The following is a 22,045-nucleotide window of genomic DNA, read 5'->3' as shown; positions in this document are numbered from 1 at the left end:
AGATACCTGCTGGTGGTGTCTTAGCTCCCAGGGAACCATGTTCCACATATGGTGGGAATGCCCTCCAGTACAAAGGTATTGGCAACAGATATTCAAACTTTACTGCAAGCTGATGGTGACCTCTTTACACCCCTCACCTGAGGTGGCTCTCTTATCTATACTCCCTGGTACATTCAAATCCATCAAAAAAGATATTTTACGAAACTTCCTGGCGGCGGCCAGGGTAGTGATTCCCCGTCATTGGAGATCAACGGTCATGCCTTCCCTGGGGGACTGGGCTACGGAGGTGGGCCGCATAAGGGACCTGGAACGTCTGTTGGCAGAGGAATGTGGTAAAAACAAACAGTTTACTCTCACCTGGACATCATGGTCCATGTTCCGATACTCCTCTGAGTTTATCTCCTGGGCTGAACATGGCCTGGACGACGTCGCCCTGGGACCATGATAGAGTGATCCTTGTCCCCTATCTCTATGCCCCCTCTTATATGCCCCTGATCCTTTTTCTTTTCTATATATTTTCATACACCCCTAGGAATCCATCTAGCTAATGTACCATGGCTTAGACTTATGTATTGTTCCTGAATCGATGTAAGAACCCGAAGTAATATTTTTCATACAGATTTTTATATACTTTCGTCTGTTGCTCTGCGCAGGGGTCAGCCTTGATCCCCCTGGCTGAACTGAGGACGAAGGGTTCTTTAGCTTATATGCTTTATTTATTTTATTCTATATATATATATTTTTTTTTTTTTATTATTATTATATATATTTTTTTTTTCTCTCTTTCCCCCTTTTTTTTTCTTTTCCCACAAACAAGGATTGGCATCACTAAAGGTTTCCTGGTAGGCTTTATATACATGCTTTCAATCCTTTTATCTGTACCATGGACATGTTTTTGTTCAAACACATACAATGCATATTGTTGGTTTAACTTGTTATTGTTTGTAATGTTTAACTTCTCTTTCTCAACCTTTCTACTGAATAAAATAAGATTGAATTAAAACACACACACATACAAACACATGTATAGACACACATATTAAAACACACATACACACATACAACTGTATACACATATACAAACCCATACAAATGTACAAACACATGTACAGACACAAACACACACATCCCACATGGAAGAAAAATATATTTCTAATATATTTAGTAAAAAATATATATATATGTGACATATATTTACACACATTTACATATACAAACAGACACACACATACAGACACACACATACAGACAAATGTACACACACACACGTACACACATACAATGTTCATCAGTGTAAGTAAATGTGTTTTTAAATATGCAAAAATATATATGATTATGCTTAATATATTAGGGAAGCCACACTACCCCTTTACTTTTCTTCCACCCCCACTTGCACAAGAACTGAGGAAACCCATTAAATAATATGCAGCATAAAATATAAATAGCATGTACAGTATAGTAATTGAAAATAGGTATTTTACCGTATGACAAGAGCTGTCTACAACACTCTGAATGCCCATATAAAACTGCTAAATGCAGAGGAAACATATTGTGGACACCACATCTGAAAAAATAAAATTTGTTGTTTTTATTGTCCTTTCTTTGCTATAAGAAACATAACACTGTATTTAATTATAAGCAATGTACAAGAGACGATATATACTTACATTGCTGTATTGGCTCCACTACACAAAAAGAGGCTGACTAAACACTCACGTCCATATCTAGCAGCCACATGTAACGGAGTATTTCCAACTTTGTCTTGCAAATCAATACAGGCTCCTTAAAAGCACACAAAGGTAAGAAAAGAAAAGTGTCAACATTTACTTAATTTACAGTAGTTCTGTATTTTAAAAATAACAAACATTACAGATGAAAGTGACATTAAGCCCTAATTTTTTAAAGCCTGTGCAGCAGTTCATTTAAGCACGTAGGCTGCATTCACACCTGAGTGTAGCGTCTTTGAGCATTTTTCTGCGCATGTCTTTGCACGACTTTGATGCAGTTGTACGCATGATTTGCATGTTTTTATACAGTGTTTTTGAGCTTTGCTGTTCTTTAATTAACCAATAGAGAAAACTATCATCTCTTGCATCACAGTTTGTTTGGAGTTTTCAGCTTTTTTAACTTTTCCATCAGCTTTTTTTATTTTTTTATTATTCATTCATTATTTTTGTTTTGTTTGCTAGGGTAAGGGTTTAGAGTTAAGGTTAGGTTGGGGTAGGATCAGGAATTGGGGTTAGGGGTTATGGTTATTTATTTAATTTAATTATGAGCTTGGTTTTGAATAGATAAAGTTTGAGGAAGTGGTGTGACATCCAGACTGATCTGTCTGTCAGTAAATTTGTAATGCTTGAGGGGACTGGTGGAGTGAACTGAGGGGTACAAAGATAGATTTGGGTGTCATCAGCTTAGGTTGGCAATGGGTACTGAAAGCAATGGGAAGCTTTCAGCTGACGTAGGGAGGAGGTGTAGATCAAGATTAAGAGATGTCCAAGAACAGAACCTAGGGGACCCAGATGGAAAAAGGAAGAGGAAAAAGTGGAGTTGTAAGTGACATTTAAGGTGCATTGGGATAGGTAGGATGAGAATCAATGAATAGTAAAAGAGAAAAGAGTTGATGGAGACTGGATGAGAGGGTGTCATTGAGAGTGATAGAATAGGTTTAAATAGTGTGGAGGCAGGAATTGTATTTTTGGAGGGAAGATTTGTATTGGTTGAAGTCTTTGTGAGACTAATGCCGCGTATACACAATCGTACTTTCCGACGGACAATCCGAAGGACTTTGCAGCTGAGGTCCGCCGGATTTTCAAACGAACGGACTTGGCCACACACGATCACTCCAAAAGTCTGACGGATTCTAACGTGATGTCGCAGAATAAGGAAATTCATAGCCAGTAGCCAATAGCTGCCCTAGCGTCGGTTTTAGTCTGTCGGACTAGCACACAGACGACCGGATTGTCCGCTAAAAGAGTCCGGCGGACACGGACAAATTTGAAGCCATTCTTATTTCTAGGTCCAATAGACTTTTGGGAAGAAAAAGTCAGCTGGAGCCCACACACGATCGAATTGTCCAACGGACTCTGGTCCGCCGGACCAAGTCCGCCGGAAAGTCCGATCGTGTGTACGCAGCATTAGCCTTATGCCACAGATGCTTAAATGAGCAGCTACATTTTGTGAGATCTCTGGTGTCCTCTGTTTGTCAAGGTTGTAGCGGTCAGGGCCTGATTCTGTCTGTAGTGAGGGGCTGAATGTGGCCAGGGAGAATGACAGTGCACTGTTGTAGACAGAAGTGCCTAGTTTGGGGCAGGGGTGAGATTTTGTCATAGAGGTGGTCAGTAGCAGAATAGAGACGAGAAGGATTAATATGGCAAAAGATTCTACAGGTGACTGTTAGGCAGTTGGAGGGAGGGGAGGTGGAGACATGGAGAGAGTGAAACTAATAATGTAATGTTCAGAGAGAGGAAAAGGATTCTTATAGAGGTTATACAGAGTGCATAGGTAGGACAAGGTCAAAGAAGTTGCCATCAGAGTGAGTAGAAGCATGTGTCCATTGCTTCAGATCAAAAGAGCAGATTTTTACTGAGAAGTTTTGAAGCAGCAGGAGCATTAGTATTAACAGGGATGTTGAAGTCACCGAGAGTGATTGTAGGAATCTCAGAAGAGAGAAGGGTAGGGTAGCCAGGCAGAGAATTCATCAAAAAAGGTTGATACTGATAGATCACAGCAATTCTCAAAGAAAGTGGAGAAAATAGAGGTACAGAGAGGTAGGTGAGTGGGAAACCAGAGGGGGTCAGGGCCCAGGTCTGAACCTGAAAACTCTGCTCTGCTGTGTCTGGCGATGTCTCTGCTTGCTGCGCCACCTGGGATGCACTTCCAGCAAATATCTTGTTTTTGTCACTTGTGCTACCGTACATATCTTTGCTTCCACTAATTACAGACCTTTGTCTTTTTCCTTGACTACAGTTATGCTTGATTCCAACCTGCAACCTTATTACCTTTGGCTTGTTTACTGATTATGCATCTGCTTATCGCTATATCTGCTACTGGACAGATTTCTTACCTCTTGGTGGGGTGATCCTGAGGACTCCAACCTGGTACTAACATGTTGCAAAACCCATCTTGACCATCAGGAGCGCTAGTAAACATTGGTTAGTACTTAGACTCTGCACCTCTGGTGACCCTGTGTCATCTGTCAGGGTGAACTGCTTCTGTTTCTTTCCAGCTGATTAGTGGGTGCCTCTCTACTGCTCTAACTACAGGCCTCCGAGCCTGACTCCAGACCATAACAGCAGGCATTCCAAAGGGTGCATGAGAAAGGGAGGCTGTGGTTTTGGGAAGAAGAGGGATAGAAACTAATTTGTGTGGATTGTGGCTGCTGGAAGAGGGCATGGGGTGAAGGGTGTGTTGGCCAAAGTTAAATGATGGAGGCCCAAGGTTTGGGAATATATTTCCAGAAGTTAGGAGAAGCAGAAGGGTAAGGAAATTAATATGGGAGTGTGATTTATATGAAGGAACATTCCCCAGTGTTCTAGAGGTTTTATTAGTACGTGGGTTCTAATTTAGCAGGAGTTGAAGAGTGCAGTATTAAGGAGAGGACAGAAGTGAAGTTACGATATATGAGCTGTGGGGCAGAGAAGAGGGGTAAAGAAATAAGAGTTTAAGGAGAGAGGAGACAGGGCATGTTATAGAGTGGAAGGATTCAGAAGATAAAAAAAAGAGATAAGAAATAAAAGAGCTGAATAGGGAAACAAGGCTACTTGCAGTCTGTTTAGTGTTTTGAAAAGTAATTTGCTGTGGATTTTGTCTTCGTGCATTCCCTGAAGTGCAGAGTAGAAGTGCACCACTTAATCAAAGAAAATCACTTTATCAAAAGAAAATTAGGCTATTCCAACCCAGCCCGTGCTCCCCCATTAAGGTGGTCTGTGATTGGTGGAAGTAGTACTTGCCAACTAATCAATCGGGAGTTAATAAAACACACATGGCTATCAGAGCAAACGTTTCATACCAAAATCAGACTACTAGTGGAGCAAGAGGGTAGATTTGTAAAGATTAGGATCAGCCCATTATTTAGGTTAGACAGTAAAGAACAAAATAAACATCACAATAATATAGACAGGGCTACATAGGTTGAAAACAGCAGCATTCAATTGAATACATTCTGTTAGTTACCATTCAGTATCAGTTTTTGTGATCTTGAATATCTCCCATGCTCAGCAGCCAAATGTAAGGGGCTTCTTCCATCATTACTCTAAAATTAAGTAATACATAAGGCTAAGACTATGTATAATTATATATCAAAACAATTAAATATTAAAATATAATTACAAGTGCTGGACAGTAAACACATCATATAATGAAGAATTCAAATACAGGATGGTCATAATTACAAAAACACCTTTAGTCCTGGTTCACACACTTCCTCAAGGAGTAGGCGACTCAAGGCTACTCCTGGAGTTATTATGTGACGAGTGACGAAACACGTTGGGCCAGGGCCTAGTGACGTTATTGTCTACATACAGGAAGTTTATGTCCTGTCTGCCTAGATCCAAAGTTACAACATTCAAGTGATTCTTAAGGGGACTGTTCACCCCAAATGTGCCAAGCTTACTGTCTGGGTGCCGTAAAGGAAGCGCACTGAAAAATGTGAGTCTTTATATTTTATGCTTTTATTAAAGAGTTATTTTAAATGATTCAGCACAATGTTGGGCTTTTGATTTTGTATGAGTACCAACTAAACAGGTTGTTGCATGTTGGAGTGGATGTACCAGGAATAGGATCTATCAACCTATCGGTGGATTGGTATATCGCTTTAAGTGGAAGGCTCATACTGACCTGCAGAAGGTAAAAACTGGAGGTAAGCGCATAGTTTGGAAGGTGGAGGGGTACCTGAGGTGATTTTGTGCTAATTGCACTGATTTCATTGAAGAGCACATCTGCATATTGGACTTTTTTCACTGTTTTAATTTACTTACCATTGTATGGAATATAGTCACTGTGACCACAGTGGTGCGATAATATTTGTTTGTATGTATATTTTTGATATGACTAACTTTAATTGCTTCTACTGTAGTTCACATTTAGTATTAATACTTATCACAGAATATATTTATTGATTACTTTTTCATTTGTTTAACACAATGCTTATCTAAGAACATTTTATTTTGGCATAATACAGCATAGGGGCAGCGCTTTATCATTTTATTTAGATTCACAGATTTAGTTTATGTGGGAACACATTTAGATATATAGCAGCAAACCCCAATATTTTCACTTTTTTGTTTTGGTTTGTTGTGCACTTAGTAGCACACGGGATCAGGCACCTTTTTAATGCATAAACTGTAGCAGATATGTTTTATAGTGAATCCTCACAATATAACTGGGACTCTACAGATATCCATCTGTAAGCTCCTTGAGGGCAGGGACTGATGAGAATGTAATATATATATATATATATATATAAAGTGCTGCGTAAATTGACGGTGCTATATAAGTACCCGAAATAAATGAATAAATAGAAAAATAACATATAGCAGCAAGCAACATAACATTTGGTCCTCACAGCATGGAGCCTCACTTCTGAGAGAATGACACTGTGACTCCTATTCTTCAAAAGTCCATCCCATGTCCCAACATAACAAAAAAAAATCACTTAGTCTTATGCTGCAGGAGAATGAGGGCTTCTAGAGGGGTTCTCCCTGAATGTTGCAAATCCAGGCAAAAAGCCAGAATGTTCTTCAGAGCACCTCCTGCAACTGTGGGTATCAGGACTACAACCCAAGAGAACTAACAGGAGTGTTCAACAGACAGAGAGCATCAATATTTCCATTGTATTTGCCTTATTTAGTAAATCAGCTCCAGTGTATATATACCGCCAGCATGTGGCAGCTAGACCTAAGGAGCTAAATCATATGACAAAAGCTATCTTTAATATGGACATGGACAGATTTGTAATGACCTATAAAAAGAAAGATAAAATACACTACACTTTCAGCCCACTAGAGACTTGGTAAACACTAAAATGTATCTTACCACATACACGATTTCCTCTCTCAAGAATTATGTTATGCCCAGCAAGAGGTTCTCATAGCCTTTAATAGTGCAACAATTTTTCCTTTATGCATGTCCTCTAACTGAAATGAAACTCCTTTAATGCCCTGTCCACACGGTCAGAAATTCCGACCACAAAATCCATCAGATTTTTTCCAACGGATTCTGGGCGAAACTTGTGTTGCATACACACCGAGGTGACGTTTGTTGTGTACGGCGGCCAATAGCTTTGGTCTCGTAATTTAATCTGAGCATGCGTGGCACTTTGTCCGGAATTCTCTACAAACGATCAGATTTTGTTGTCGGAAAATTTTAGATCCAGCTCTCAAACGTTTTCAATCGGAATTTCTGACAGAAAAAGTCCGATAGAGCCCACACACGATCGGATTTTCCGACAACATTATCCGATCGGACCTTTTCCGTCAGAATTTCCGACCGTGTGTACAGGGCATCAGACACCTCAAAGGAACATAGGCTAAAATAGGTACCTGCACCTGCATACAGCACTATTGTATGCAAGGCCCATTAGACCATGTGCTTAGATCACATAATGACTTGTTGGATTTTCCCATGCTTCTGGTTTGGGCTATTGCAAAGATCCACAATGCAGATAAGGTGCTACAAACCCTCCTGGAATACTAGTTTCATGTGAAAGAAAGACCACAAACTGTACATTTTCAGCTTATAAACAACAACTTTACTCATTAATTACAAATGAGCTGAACACAAGCTACCTAATGCAACCATTTTGGTGGCAAGATGGCTACCATCTGATGACAAATATTAAATTAGAATGACAAGCGGCTGTACCTGGCTACCACTGTAGAAAAGGGATCTATGTAATGTTCTCTTTATAATGCAGCAGCAAAAGCATTCTTTTAAAGTGGTAGTAAATCGCAGCTATAAAAAAAAAATCCCATCCAAGCCAAAGTCATCATGTGCTAGTTTGCATCACATACTAGCACATCGTAAAATACTTACCTTAGAACGAAGCCTTCCAGCGGTGTGCTGCCACCGCTGTCAGGGCTTCCATCTTCCCCACTGGTCCTGTGAATGACTAAGCCGTGATGACCTAACTCCCGCACGGGAATCACGGTTTATGGTACAGAGCTCTGTAGGGACAGCACGGGTATGCTGCTCTTCAGAGCACATGTGCTGGTGATGTCATTGGCCGCATACAGTGTGAATATCATCTAAACAAAGCAAGTTTAGGAGATATTTAATGTACCTACAGGTAAGTCTTATTATAGGTTTACCTGTAGATACACGTTCAAAAACAGAGTTTACTACTGCTTTAATGACTATGTTAGCCATTTGTAGGGACCCTGAGAAAGGAGAAGATAATTACTATGCTGTATATTCAGTTTGTTTCACAGGGGAAAGCGAAATAACTTAAAGCTGCTGATAAAGCCTACTTTGCTCTAAACAGTAAATCATCAGAACATTCATGGAAATTTAACTTGACTTAAAGGCATGAATACTGTATTTCCCGTGAGGTTATGGCTTTTTTTGCAAATGAAAAAATACAGTTGTCTTTGCTACATTTGTATTACTTTAAACAGTGTGACTCCTTTGACCAGCTACTACAGAAATAACAGGCTACTGTTATTTTTTTGTATTTTTTGTTACTAATGTTACTTCTTGTTACACACACACATACTTTATATAATGTAAACACAAAAATATGGCACAAACCTGGATATTAACATCTGCCCTGTTACTAATCAGTAGACCGAGACACCTTGTACCAAGATTGGACGCAACAGCAAAATGTAGTGGAGTGAATCCTTTGTTATTTGGCCTGTTTACATTAGCTCCATAGCTGATAAGTTCTTCCGCAACCTTTTCTTCACCATTATAACATGCAATATGCAAAGCAGTATTGCCATTAACATTTACTTCATCAATCTGTAAGAAAATATAAACATATAATAACATATAAATGTTTAAAATTCCTTAAATGTCAAATTTTGATTGGAGATATATTAGTATTATGAAAATACTGAACCATTAAAGGGTTAATTCACCTTTACCAAAAAACTGCCTATGCAGGTAAGGAACCTGTAGATAAAAACAAACTGTGGCTTTGAATAAAGTTGGATAATACCATTGCTATAGCTGTAGGCTATTTACATACATCCCCTAGCCTGGCTCGAAAAACTCCCAGAGGATACCATCTCTGGTAGTTTTTTGGATATGTTGCATACCAGGAGTGGTGAGCAGAAGCTTAACCACTTCAATATAGAGCACTTATACATCCTTCCTGCCCAGACCAATTTTCAGCTTTCAGCGCTCTCGCATTTTGAAAGCCAATTACTCAGTCATGCAACACTGTACCCAAACAAAATTTTTATCATTTGTTTCACACAAATAGAGCTTTTTTTTGGTGGTATATTATCACCACTGGGTTTCTTATTTTTTGTGAAATAAGTGAAAAAAGAGCGAAAATTTTGAAAAAAAATGTTTTTTTTTAGTTTCTATGAAAAGATTTTGAAAATAAGTATTTTTTGTTCATAAATTTGGGCCACAATTTACACTGCTACATATCTTTGGTAAAAATAACCCAAATAAGTATATAATATTTGGTCTGTATGAAAGTTATAGAGTCTACGAGCTATCATACAAATCATTGAAAATTGAACACACCTGGCATACCGACGGCCTATCTCAGGAAATGTCAGGAAAGTAAAAATACACCCCCAAATTATCCCTTTTTGAAAAGTAGATAGTCCAAGGTATAGTAAGAGGCATTGTGAGTTTTTTGAGGCAGATTGTCATTTTTCCCACAATTCTTTAAATTATTTATTTATTTATTTATTTACACAAAATTATCATAATTACAAGTTACTTCTCACACACAGCATGTGCATACTTCCAATTACACCCCAAAATACATTCTGCTACTTGTGCCGAGTATGGCGATACCACATGTGTGAGACTTTTATACAGTCTGGCCACATAGAGAGGTCCAACATGCAGGGAGCACTGTCAGGGGTTCTAGTAGCATAAATTACACATCTAATTTCTTAACGACCTATCACACTTCTGAAGGCCCTGGAGCACCAGGACAATGGAATTACCTACAAAATGACCCCATTTTAGAAAAGCAAAGACCCCAAAATATATTCTCTGAGGCATAATTAGTCTAGGAGCATAAATTACACAACGACCTATTACTTTTTTTTTTTTTTTTTTACACAAAGTGGTCAATTGATATTATAACACACAAAAGTTACACCCCAAAATACATTTTGCTACTCGTCCCGAGTATGGCGATACCACATGTGTGAGACTTTTTCACAGACTGGCCACATACAAAGGTTCAACATGCAGGGACCAACGTCAGGCGTTCTAGGAGTATAAATTACACAACGACCTATTACATTTTTGAAAGCCCTTCAGCACCAGGACAGTGGAATTACCCACAAAATTACCCCATTTTGGAAACCAAACACCCCAACGTATAATCTATGAGGCATTGTAAGTCTTTTGAATGGTTAATTTTTTCCAAAAGTTTTTGGAAAACGTGCAAAGAAAATTAAAACTTTTTTTTTTTTAACACAAAGTTGTCAATTTATTTGATTTTTCTAACACAAAGCATGTACATAGCAAAAATGACAACCCAAAAAAGATTCTGCTACTCCTCCTGAGTATGGTGATACCACATGTGTGAGCCTTTTTACACAGCCCAGCCACATAGAGAGGTCCAACATGCAGGGAGCACCATCAGGCGTTCGAGGAAGATAAATTACACAGGGCAACATAAATTAAATGGGGAAAGTTTAGGAGATATTTACAGTACTTATAGGTAAGCCTTATTATAGGCTTACCTATAGGTACAACCATTAGAGGGAAGTTTACGTTAAAATAAATCTAATTGAATAAACTGAATGTTAAAATTAGGTTTGAACATGGAATAAAATAACACTAGATTTATAACTTCATATTAGTTAATAAACATGTAATCTATTCTTACAATAAACAATATAGTGAAGGATTAATATTTTAATCCAGAAAACTAATTTGGCTAGACAACCTATCATTTAAGTAAAAATTACAAAGTGTTGCTTGAGACACATTTTAATTTGCCGTTCAGAGAGACAGACTACTGTACTGGTTGCCTGTAAAGCTACTGATAGATATAAGCCCATCACTTATAGTTGGCCTCCCTGGCCAATAGCATGGAAATTGGTGTGACTTCTTTGACTTCACCTGGTGCACAACTATGCTGGCACCTCTGTTCATGTACACAGTTTACATTGGTTTTATTGGTTTTATACAGGTGTATTTAGACTCTTAAAAGAATGTAGATAGGCCTAGAGTTGTATTTTTTCCCCCACTGCATTATGTACATATACTCCTTCTGCCCAAGTAACCTACAATACTTCCCAGCTGATATGGTGGATCTTTCTAATACAAATCAGCATTGATGTGCGCAACCTATGTCATTAGAGTTTGCACCCCAAAGCACAAACATACATGTATAACAGCAAACCATTGGATGTTATCAGCTTCAGCTGATAAGACTGCAGTAATGGCCAAGTTTAGACTGTACGTCATGTCACATGGTCACATGGTGTGTAGGAGGAAGCTCTGAGTGATTAGCAGAGTTCAGTGTGGTGCCGTAGGAAGTCCTGATAACAGATAGATAAGACATAGAGTGTGCCTTATATCAGGGGAGATCTGGGCATGCTCAGTGACTTCATTCTTCAGAACAACAAGGATTACAACAATACTAAGCAAGTAAGGAGATATCTACAAGCAGTGTTCATTAGGGTTTTTTATGCTGATTTACATGGGACAAAGTTGTGGGGGAGGGTTTACAACCACTTTAACTCTACTATGGATACAAAGAACAAATCACACACACACATACGTGATATCTCCTTGATCGACAGAAGTAGGAGAATTTATTTTGCTTTTTTTTTGTGGTAGGTCATGGTAATGGCATTAAACTATAAAGCTAAAAGTGAAAAAAATATATATTTTTTTACTATTTTGGGCAGTTTTCCTTTCATAATAAAACAACCTCAGAAGATATCCATTACCATTTACCTCCAAAAGAATGGCCAATCTGTCCTGAAAAAAATAAGGTAAAATCCACCTGGATACAGTAAATAGTTGCGATGATATGTACAGTTTTACTTACAAATGTCAATGTTTCAAAATTGGATTTGGGCGTTAAGGTTTGTTTTGACGTTGGTCATGAACAGCAAATAAGAAGGCTGTACCTTGTTTGCCCTAAAAAGCTTTTCATTTTGCTTAGCCTATTTTACCAGCTTTTCCATCTAACTCTGTAGAGGAGCAAATACAGATGTGCAGTGTGTGTCATTGCCTTGATAAATGAGTGCTATGGATGACTTCTCATATTGTAAGTATAAAATTAATAGGCTTACTTCTGTATTAAGATGAAGAAGCTGTTTAACAACGTGAACTTGCCCACTGGATGCAGCAGCATGGAGTGGAGTGTATCCTTTCTTATCCTTACACATAACTTCAGCGCCAAAATTTATTAGCAATGTAACAACTTCAAGATGACCTGAACACAAACAGAAAAACATTAAACATATGAACGTCATTAGCAGGTATGTTTTAAAGCCCATCAACTTCGGGAGACGTAAAAATTATTCCTTGCAGTGGGGCTGTACTTGCGCTGCATGAGTTAATTGCTCGTGTAGATCTACAGTACATAGAAAAGATATACTTAGCTGATTCTCCACTTCTACATGCTGTTTTCTCCTTGCTGTTAGCCCAGTTGTTGCAACATCTTCTCCTCCACACCCTAGTGGTCTATGTTCCTGATGTCACCAAGACCAACTCAGGGAGGGTCTATAACCTTGCATTAGGCATAATGGCACTGTGGGACAGTCCACCACTAGAGTGTGGGAAAGTGCCATCTGCCAGGGGAGTGGGAGATCAGGTAAGTTAAAATGCTTTTACTCTCCCCTAGACTATACAAACAGTTAACTCTTGTAGGCGCAGCCCCAGTACAAGTAGTAATGATTATTTTACCCAGAGTTAGACATTATGGGGTTGATGTACAAAAACTGTAGAGTGCAAAATTTGGTGCAGCTCTGCATAGAAACCAGCTTCCAGTTTTTTTGTCAAAGCTTAATTGAACAAGCTGAAGTTAGAAGCTGATTGGCTACCATGCACAGCTGCACCAGATTTTGCACTCTCCAGTTTTAGTAAATCAACCCCTAACTTCTAGGTTCCCATGACTTACATGACCCATTTCATTGTATTCCTTGCTTTTCCACATTTTGTATTTACTGATTCAATAATGGGGAGCACACAGAAGTTTATAGCAATAATCCATGTACATTTTTTACATCAGAAACAATTCAGTGCATTCGGTGATCTCTTATTCTTGCATCTATTTAACTGATACAACCAAAGGCTACTCTCCCACTCTCAGTTTTTGAAGTGGCCTGTAGCAGCTTCACAGCAGGTTTTTTTGTGGCAATATATTCAAGTGCTTTCTGTATTTGTCAAGTAGGTGTTACAAAATTTAAAACCTCAATCCACTCAAGACCTTTTTAATTTTTGTGCCAAAAATAAAAGTTTTTTTTTTACTCTTTGAGGATTTTTTCCCATCACTATCACAATGACCACTGATATGCACCCAGCCTGTAATGGACAATGAAGGCCTTATTTTACAACCCATCCTAAACAAAACAACATAGTGCCGACTTGGTTTATTGACTGGCATACGTGTATCAGGAAGCCCCGTTTCTATGAGTGTACCATAGGAAGGGAGCTGCACCCCATCCCTCTTTTAAAAGAAAATATAACTTAATAAAATGTAAAATATGGCAAATTTGAGAGAGTCTGCAAGTACACATATCAGTCTAACAGCTTCTACTTAAAATATATAAATGCATGGAGACCCCGGAACACGTAAAATGGAATAAAATCTGGGCAGCTACTTTGAAATGCTCTTTTAACATACTCGGCCAAGAGAATGCATACAAGGTGCTCTCGCGTTGGTACAAGACATCATATTGCATTGCTAAATTTGTCCCAAGCACCTCCCAGACCTGTATTGTGTGGATGTAGAGAGCATGTCACATTTCTACACATTTGGTGGTATTGCCCCAAAGCCTGTTGTTTCTGGATACGTGTATACAACCTTCTTCAATTGGTGTTGAACACTAACCTTACACTAAACCCCTGGGAAGCCCTACTACATAGACCAGCTCCAGAATTCACTAAATGCAAAAAAAAACTGGTGGAATTTGTGTTCTTGGCTAACAGATAAACATTGGCTAAAGTATTAAAACAACTTACTATTAAAGTGGTTCTAAAGGCATAAGGTTTTATTTACCTTAATGCATTCTCTGCATTAAGGTAAAAAAAAAATTTCATGATCACGCCCCCCCCCCCAACACCCAATTCCTTACCTGGCTTCTCTTTTGATCCAGCACTGTGCCCCTCTGCAGCAATATTGTTCTCTCTCCCTCTTCACACAGAGACAGCAGCAGGAGCTATTGGCTCCTGCTTCTGTCAATCAAATCCTGTGAGGTGGTGGCGGGGATGGGGCAGTGCCACGCTGTGTGTGGCTTTGGATGGATATAGCCTGCCTCAGAAGCAAACCGCACAAGTGGTCCCACAGCACACAGTTTACAATGGAGGCATGAAGTGGAGGTGAAGACAGTGTCAGTGGGGGACTTCAGAACAGGAGTTAAATGGCTGCTCTGTGCATTACCATTGCACAAAGCAGGTAAGTATAAGATGTTTATTATTTTAGGAAAAAATGATGTCTTCACTTTAACTTTGCAGAGGTCAAACAGAGGAGAATGGGCATTATGTTGCATGAGAAACCTACTGTAATAGTCAATACCTCTCTGAAATCTTATCCTTCCTTCTGTATTTCTTACTTTTCTTACCTTTTCCTTCTCTTCTAGTCAATTTCTCTTTTTTTTACACTGTGTATAGCAGTTTGCAGTAGTCCAGCCTAAATAAAAATAATTTACTGCCTCTAAGTGAATAGTCGTTATGTAGCCTTTTCAAGAGGGGTTCCTATTTGGGGGAGTAATTGCCATTTTAGGCTACCTTAATAAGCATTTCCACATACACTGTGCAAAATTATAAACACAACACTTTTGTGTTTGCCCCTATTTATCATGAGCTGAACTCAAAAATCTATGACTTTTTCTATGTACACAAAAGGCCTATTTTTCTCAAATATTGTTCACAAATCTGTCTAAATCTGTGTTAGTGAGCACTTCTCCTTTGCCGAGATAATCCATCCACCTCACAGGTGTGGCATATCAAGATGCTGATTAGACAGCATGATTATTGCACAGGTGTGCCTTAGGCTGACCACAATAAAAGGTCACTCTAAAATGTGCAGAAGGTCCGAAAACCAGTCAGTATCTGATGTGACCACCATTTGCCTCACGCAGTACAGCACATCTCCTTTGCATAGAGTTGATCAGGTTGATTGTGGCCTGTGGAATGTTGGTCCATTCCTCTTCAATTGCTGTGTGAAGTTACTGGATATTGGCAGGAACTGGAACACGCTGTTATATACACCGATCCAGAGCACCCCACACATGCTCAATGGATGACATGTCCGGTGAGTATGCTGGCCATGCAAGAACTGGGATGTTTTAAGCTTCCAGGAAGTGTGTACAGATCCTTGCAGCATGGGGCCGTGCATTATCATGCTGCAACATGAGGTGATGGTCGTGGATGAATGGCACAACAATGGGCCTCAGGATCTCGTCACAGTATCTCTGTGTATTCAAAATGGCATCATTAAAATGCAACTGTGTTCATTGTCCATAGCATACATCTGCCCATACCATAACCCCACTGCCACCATGACCCATTCGATCCACAACGTTGACATCAGCAAACTGCTCACCCACACAATGTCATACATGCTGTCTGCCATCTGCCCTGTACAGTCAAAACCAGGATTCATCTGTGAAAAGAACACCTCTCCAAAGTGCCAGACGCCATTGATTGTGAGCATTTGCCCACTCAATCGTTTACGATGACAAACTGCAGTCACGTCGAGACCCAGAAGAGGGCGATAAGCATGCACATGAGCTTCCCTGAGACAGTTTCTGACAGTTTGTGCCGAAATTCTTTGGTTATGCAAACCGATTGTTGCAGCAGCTGTCCGGGTGGCTGGTCTAAGATGATCTTGGAGGTGAAGATGCTGGAGGCGGAGGTCCTGGGCTGGTGTGGTTACACTTGGTATGCGGTTGTGAGGCTGGTTGGATGTACTGCCAAATTCTCTGAAATGCCTTTGGAGATGGCTTATGGTAGAGAAATGAACATTCAATTCAAGGACAACAGCTCTGGTGGACATTCCTACAGTGCAGTCAGCATGCCAATTGCACGCTCCCTCAAAGCTTGCAACATCTGTGGCATTGTGCTGTGTGATAAAACTGCACATTTTAGAGTGGCCTTTTATTATGGCCAACCTAAGGCATACCTGTGCAATAATCATGCTGTCTAATCAGCATCTTGATATGCCACACCTGTGAGGTGGATGGATTATCTCGGCAAAGGAGAAGTGCTCACTAACACAGATTTAGACAGATTTGTGAACAATATTTGAGAGAAATAGGCCTTTTGTGTACATAGAAAAAGTTGTAGATCTTTGAGTTTGGTTCATGATAAATAGGGGCAAACACAAAAGTGTTGCATTTATAATTTTGCTGAGTATATATATATATATATATATATATATATATATAGTCATAGTGATTTCTGGATTGTGCCTAGCTCATAATTCGGTATATTCTGCAACTTTCTTGAATATGTACAATTGAATATGTAATATTTTTCCTTCCACTTTTGTTCTTTCTTTTGGCATTGTTCAACAAAAGGAAAAAAACAATAGAAAACACGTGAAAAAAATATGATTGCATAAGCATACAATAGATATTCTTACCCTTATATGCTGCCCAGTGGAGAGCTCTTCTATCCCTTTTGTCAAAGGCATTTATATTTGCTCCTTTTGCAATGAGCAGATTGACCATCTGTAAAATTAAAGATTGTATTCTCAGGTTTAAATGATAACAACAAAAAAGATAAAAAGAAGAGGACGCACCAGCCTTGTGCATTATCCCAAGATAATTTATTTATTAAAAAAACTGTAAAATACTACATTGATCACCTGGCTATAGCACTTATGCGCAGGAGTGTTTGTTTGCTATCACTTTAAATGATAACAATACAAAACATAATAGCTCACCCTCCATAATATATATAACTCACTTTACACACTTGAAGCACAACCTTACTTGAACCAGGTGATGATGTCCTTAATATATCCAAAAGAAAACATTTTGCCTTTAAGAATTTATAATAAATACACATCTGCATTCATTGGTGTTTTTTAATATCTGCCGCAACCACTTCTGGTCCAGCCGCCGCAGTTCTGCTGTGGCAGGTTGCCTCGGCTGGGCAAATCGACATTAACTATACGTCGCTTTCCCTTTGGCCACCATGGGCATGTGTATCATGTGCCCAGAGCCAATGCGAGTGCTGGTGGGCGCGATGACCGCCGGGTACCCACGATCGCTCGTGGCAGAGCGAGAAGCGGGATCTGTGTGTGTAAACACACAAATTCCAGTTCTTTCAGGGAAGTAGAGACAGATCATGTGTTTATACTAAGTATGAACACCAGTCTCTCTCTACTCCTAGACAGTTCCATCCCCCTACAGTTAGAACACAGTGAGGGAACACAGTTAACCCCTTGATCGCCCACTAGTGTTAACCCCTTCCCTGTTAGTCAGATCTAGCTTGTCTGATGTTGGTGTGCAGTAAAAATTGCGAGGAGGCAGAGGATGGGAGACAAGAAGGCCAGTGTACAGAGGATAAGTTTAGCAGTTTGCATGGCAGTGTACAGAGGCACCCAGTGGTGTATTTAGGATTTGTGCTGAGCTAGGCCTGACTAAACTTGTGCACCTCCTAATTTAAATATGACCCATCCCTTCCTGTCAAGGCCACACCCCTTGCTGTTTAAGACCCGCCTGAAATTTTCAAGTGGGGACACTATTTCTGAGGGCCAGGGGGGGGGGAGGGTTGGCAATGGATTCCCTTAATTTGCATACATTTCTTCTGACTTCCTGTTTGGCTATGTGGCATGAAGTGAAGGGAAATCTCTGCAATGGGACAGGGATGGTAAAAAATAAACTGACAGGGGTTATAACCCTCCAAAATGAAAAAAAAAGTGTTGCCTATAGTTCTACTTTACTCTACTGTATGGGGCTCCACCTACATAGCTGCGTCATTCATTTATAGATTCCTGTGAATGAATAAACCTCAAGTACCATCTTGCATCGCGGCAGATGGGTTTGTAGTTATCAATGGGCTTCAGGGGTGCTGATGAGCGCTCCCGTAGTCCATTGACATGTATTAGGCTTTCAATAAATGGTATGGGCTGAAAGCCAGAGGACATGTCGCAGGAGCCCCCATTGCATGCATGGTCTACTGATCGCAAATGCAATGCTTTCCAGGCCCCTGCTTGGAAAAATAAATGCATTCTGGAGCCGCCCCAGCCAGGATTGGATACGAATTTTGCCGCCCCATCCCTGCCTCCAAGTTTTTTCTCTGTCTTGTTTTCTTAACATTTGGTAGTCATATCCCAAAAAATTCTAAGACTTATAATTTTTTATATCTCTTGAATGAAATGTGAGAAATAACGTATATCATACAACCATTCCATAAACACATACCACATACACTGTATATATAATTTGAGGAAAAAATGCTTTTAAAATAGTTTACCATTTGGCAATTAAAAAAAAAAAATGTCCCCGGATTTAATTTTAAAAATCTGGTCACCTTATTGTAAGAGTAGTAGATTATTGTAGGATTCGACTATAAGTAGTTGTTCTTGATTAAAAGATCTCGATCCCATGGATTACATCAATATTGCCTCTGAAATATGGTATTATCTTACAAACTATAACAACCAAAGAAAGAAAGGTATTACCTTATTTTACAATCGTCTACCCTCCTCTCTTAGGCTAAGTTACGCTGCGAATCCACTGCGGGTTCCCGCATCGCATGCCTCCCGGCGGCAGTTCACACTGCCCCATGCGAACTGCTGGAAGTGTCATTTAAAAGTTAATCCAAATCAGTTCGCATATTGCAGTGCGATCTCGGACAGGAATCGGATCGCATGGTGTGAACACCTATGCGATCCGATTCTGCTGCGGATGAAAAAAAGGGTCCTGTACGAGTTTGGACCAGATGCGATGCAAATTCAGCCATACTATCTGTATGGCTGAAATCGCATCGCACAGAGATCGCATGTGATTTGCACTGCAGTGCGGTGCAAATCACATCTGATCTCGGACATCGCAGCAGTGTGAACCTAGCCTTACAGAAGACAAAAATCCTAACATGATCAGATGGGAAAAAGATCTCTCACAGAACTCTTCAAAGGATCAATGGCAAAAAGCTATAAAGAATAATGGTAAAGCCTCCTTATGTATCGTATACTGGGATAACTCACAAAAAATCTTAAACAGGTGGTACTTGACCCCACACAAAATATCAAAGATATACCCATCCACATCCCCTATATGTTGGAGGTACAATGAACCAACAGGTAATCTTTACCATACCTTATGGTCCTGCAAAAACCTACTGTTTTTGGAACTCTAGTTCCTCCTTTATATTTACTGGTAATTTGTTAGAACTAACTTCTGCTATGGCACTATTGGGGGATAAATCTTGAGATATATCCAGCAAATTACAGATTTAGCAGACGTAGCACATATTGTATACTAATAGTCGCAAGACGGACTGTAGGCAGCATGTGTAAATTTACCGAAACTCCTAACCTAACACCTACCTAATGATGAATCACTGGACTGAACACCCAAGCACAATACGAATTGTTATTAGCATATAAAAAACACTCTACAACCATCTTAAAATGGCAAGCTTGGTTAAATAACCAGAGAGATTCTAATTATTTAAAAAAATTTAGGACTTTATCACCAGTTTGAATTAAGATTATTGTAAACACATGAAGCACAACATGTGTTCTAGAACTTCTTCCTCCTTTTTCAATGTTGGCTTTAAGATTTTGATGATCAATCTCTGCTAATGCCGCGTACACACGACCGGACTTTCCGGCAGACTATGTCCGACGGTCTTCCTGGCGGACTTTCGGCGGAGTTCTGACTGACTTTTCGAATGAACGGACTTGGTCACACACGAGCGAAGTCCGTTTGTAAGTCCGTTCATTTTGAACGTGATGACGTAAACGGGACTAAACAAGGAAGTTCAATACCCAGTAGCCAATACCTTCCCTTACGTTGTTTTTGGTCTGTTTTTGGTCTGTCGGACCAGCACACAGACGAAACAGTTTTCGGGATTTTAGTCTGTCGGAATTGAGTCTGTCGGATAGATTTGAAACGTTCTATTTCTAGGTCCATCTGATTTTTTTTTCGAAAAAAAAAGCGAACTAGCCCACACACGATCGGATTGTCCAACAGACTAATCCTTTCGGACCTAGTTTGCCGGAAAGTCCGGTCGTGTGTACGCGGCATTACAGTTCGTTCCCATTAGGGGTAGGCAAAATTGATTATCAAGAACTACCTTATATTCGTTCACTTGTTCTCTATTAAATGTTTAAACAATGGACTAACCAATGTTACCATGAGTGGTAAAAAAAAACCCTATTTCAACAATGTTGGAATTGGAAGTACAGCCAAAGCTCGTTGGATCACAGGATTGCAGTTCGTTTTTCACTCCTGTGGCCCATTCTCAGCAGAGTGGGCTGAAGTCCACTCTCTGCTGAAGTCACAGAAGTCGTTCCAGGCTCTGCGTCATCAAGACCATGGAGTCGGGATCTGGCAGGTCCCTGGACCGACACCTGGCTTAGCCTCTCAGCTAGCCGCCCCTCTGCCCCCTCCACAGCTTAGCGCTCCAGTGAGCGAGGAGGTGGTAGTGCAGAGAACTCTAACCGACAGTCACTAGCTCTCTGCTCGGGGAGCTGTGAGAATTGGGCAATCAGTGGTGTTTGATCGCTCGGTTCTCAGTGTAGAGGCGCCAGGGGACAGATGCAGCATTGGACTGATGCTGCATCCACTTAGGTAAGTATAAATTTAAAATAAAAATAAAAAAAGAAACCCCTACTTCTCTTATAATAAAAAAATTCAGTTAAAAAATAAATACTTGATTAGAAGCTTTTTTTAAATTAGAGTTTAGTGTCAATTTAGGCACTAATGAGGAAGCAGAAATCTGTGAATCACTATGTGGTAAGAATCAGCTGGCTCTTGGAAACCATGGTGGTAGAATTAAGAGGTCTATATAGACTTAAAAAAATTGTTGTTTTTATATGATATGATCTTAAAGTTTGCACACAAAAAAAAAAAAAAAAATTGTGCTTTAATAACAATTGTTGTTAAAAGTGCCTCACAAGTAAAACTCAATTGTTCCTTAAGTTTAATGTTAATTGTTCACTGGCTAAAGTTGTGAACTGTTGTCAAATATTAAGGTAGGGATGTTAAAAAAGCAGGCAGATTGTGCCAAAGGCATCAAAATGTCAGAAAGATGTCCAGAATGGGCACATCACCTGTCCAGAATGGGCACATCACTGTATGCACAAAAAATGTCCCATCCTGGGGTATTTATCTAACACCCATTAAACAAGTGGCTTGGACAAGCTACAAAATACCTTCAACATTACAAAAGACGTTCCGAACAACTAATAGATATACCATGACCTGGATAAATGAGAACCTTCACAGACAAACAACACAGAGGTTTTGTAGACACCCACCTCTATATGACCATTTAGCGCTGCATGGTGCAAGGCTGTGCGACCTCCTCGTTCAGAAACATTGACGCTGGTCAGCATTGGAATAATTAATTCTGCACACCTAATTGATTTATTTGCAGCAGCAACATGTAATGGTGTTTGCCAGTTTTTATCTCTAGCATTGACATCAGCAGAATGTTTTATTAGCATCTGCACTGCTTCCTACAATATAGAAAATAATGCATGATT

The 22,045-nt window shown here is 39.7% G+C and overlaps 1 protein-coding gene across 3 annotated transcripts in view; it reads right to left on the bottom strand.

Annotated features, from left to right (window-relative positions):
* The window catches only part of ANKRD44 (ankyrin repeat domain 44), a 254,719-nt gene that overhangs the window by 132,837 nt on the left and 99,837 nt on the right, over positions 1–22,045 (bottom strand). For all 3 annotated transcript variants that reach the window (XR_013261861.1, XM_077448708.1, XM_077448709.1), the window contains exons 5-11: positions 21,818–22,018; positions 16,964–17,051; positions 12,447–12,589; positions 8,746–8,958; positions 5,173–5,251; positions 1,668–1,782; positions 1,482–1,564 (exon numbers count right to left, since the gene is read on the bottom strand). Coding sequence is in view for 2 of the 3 variants with exons in the window: in XM_077448708.1 (XP_077304834.1) it covers positions 1,482–1,564; positions 1,668–1,782; positions 5,173–5,251; positions 8,746–8,958; positions 12,447–12,589; positions 16,964–17,051; positions 21,818–22,018 (922 nt within the window). In the remaining variant the exon portion in view is untranslated. The remainder of the gene's footprint in view (positions 1–1,481; positions 1,565–1,667; positions 1,783–5,172; positions 5,252–8,745; positions 8,959–12,446; positions 12,590–16,963; positions 17,052–21,817; positions 22,019–22,045) is intronic.

The sequence above is a fragment of the Lithobates pipiens genome, unplaced genomic scaffold (assembly GCF_037356315.1).
Source record: "Lithobates pipiens isolate NorthernLeopardFrog02 unplaced genomic scaffold, aLitPip1_a1.2 Scaffold_22, whole genome shotgun sequence".
NCBI classification, from domain to species: domain Eukaryota; kingdom Metazoa; phylum Chordata; class Amphibia; order Anura; family Ranidae; genus Lithobates; species Lithobates pipiens.
This window is presented reverse-complemented; position numbering and strand designations above follow the sequence as displayed.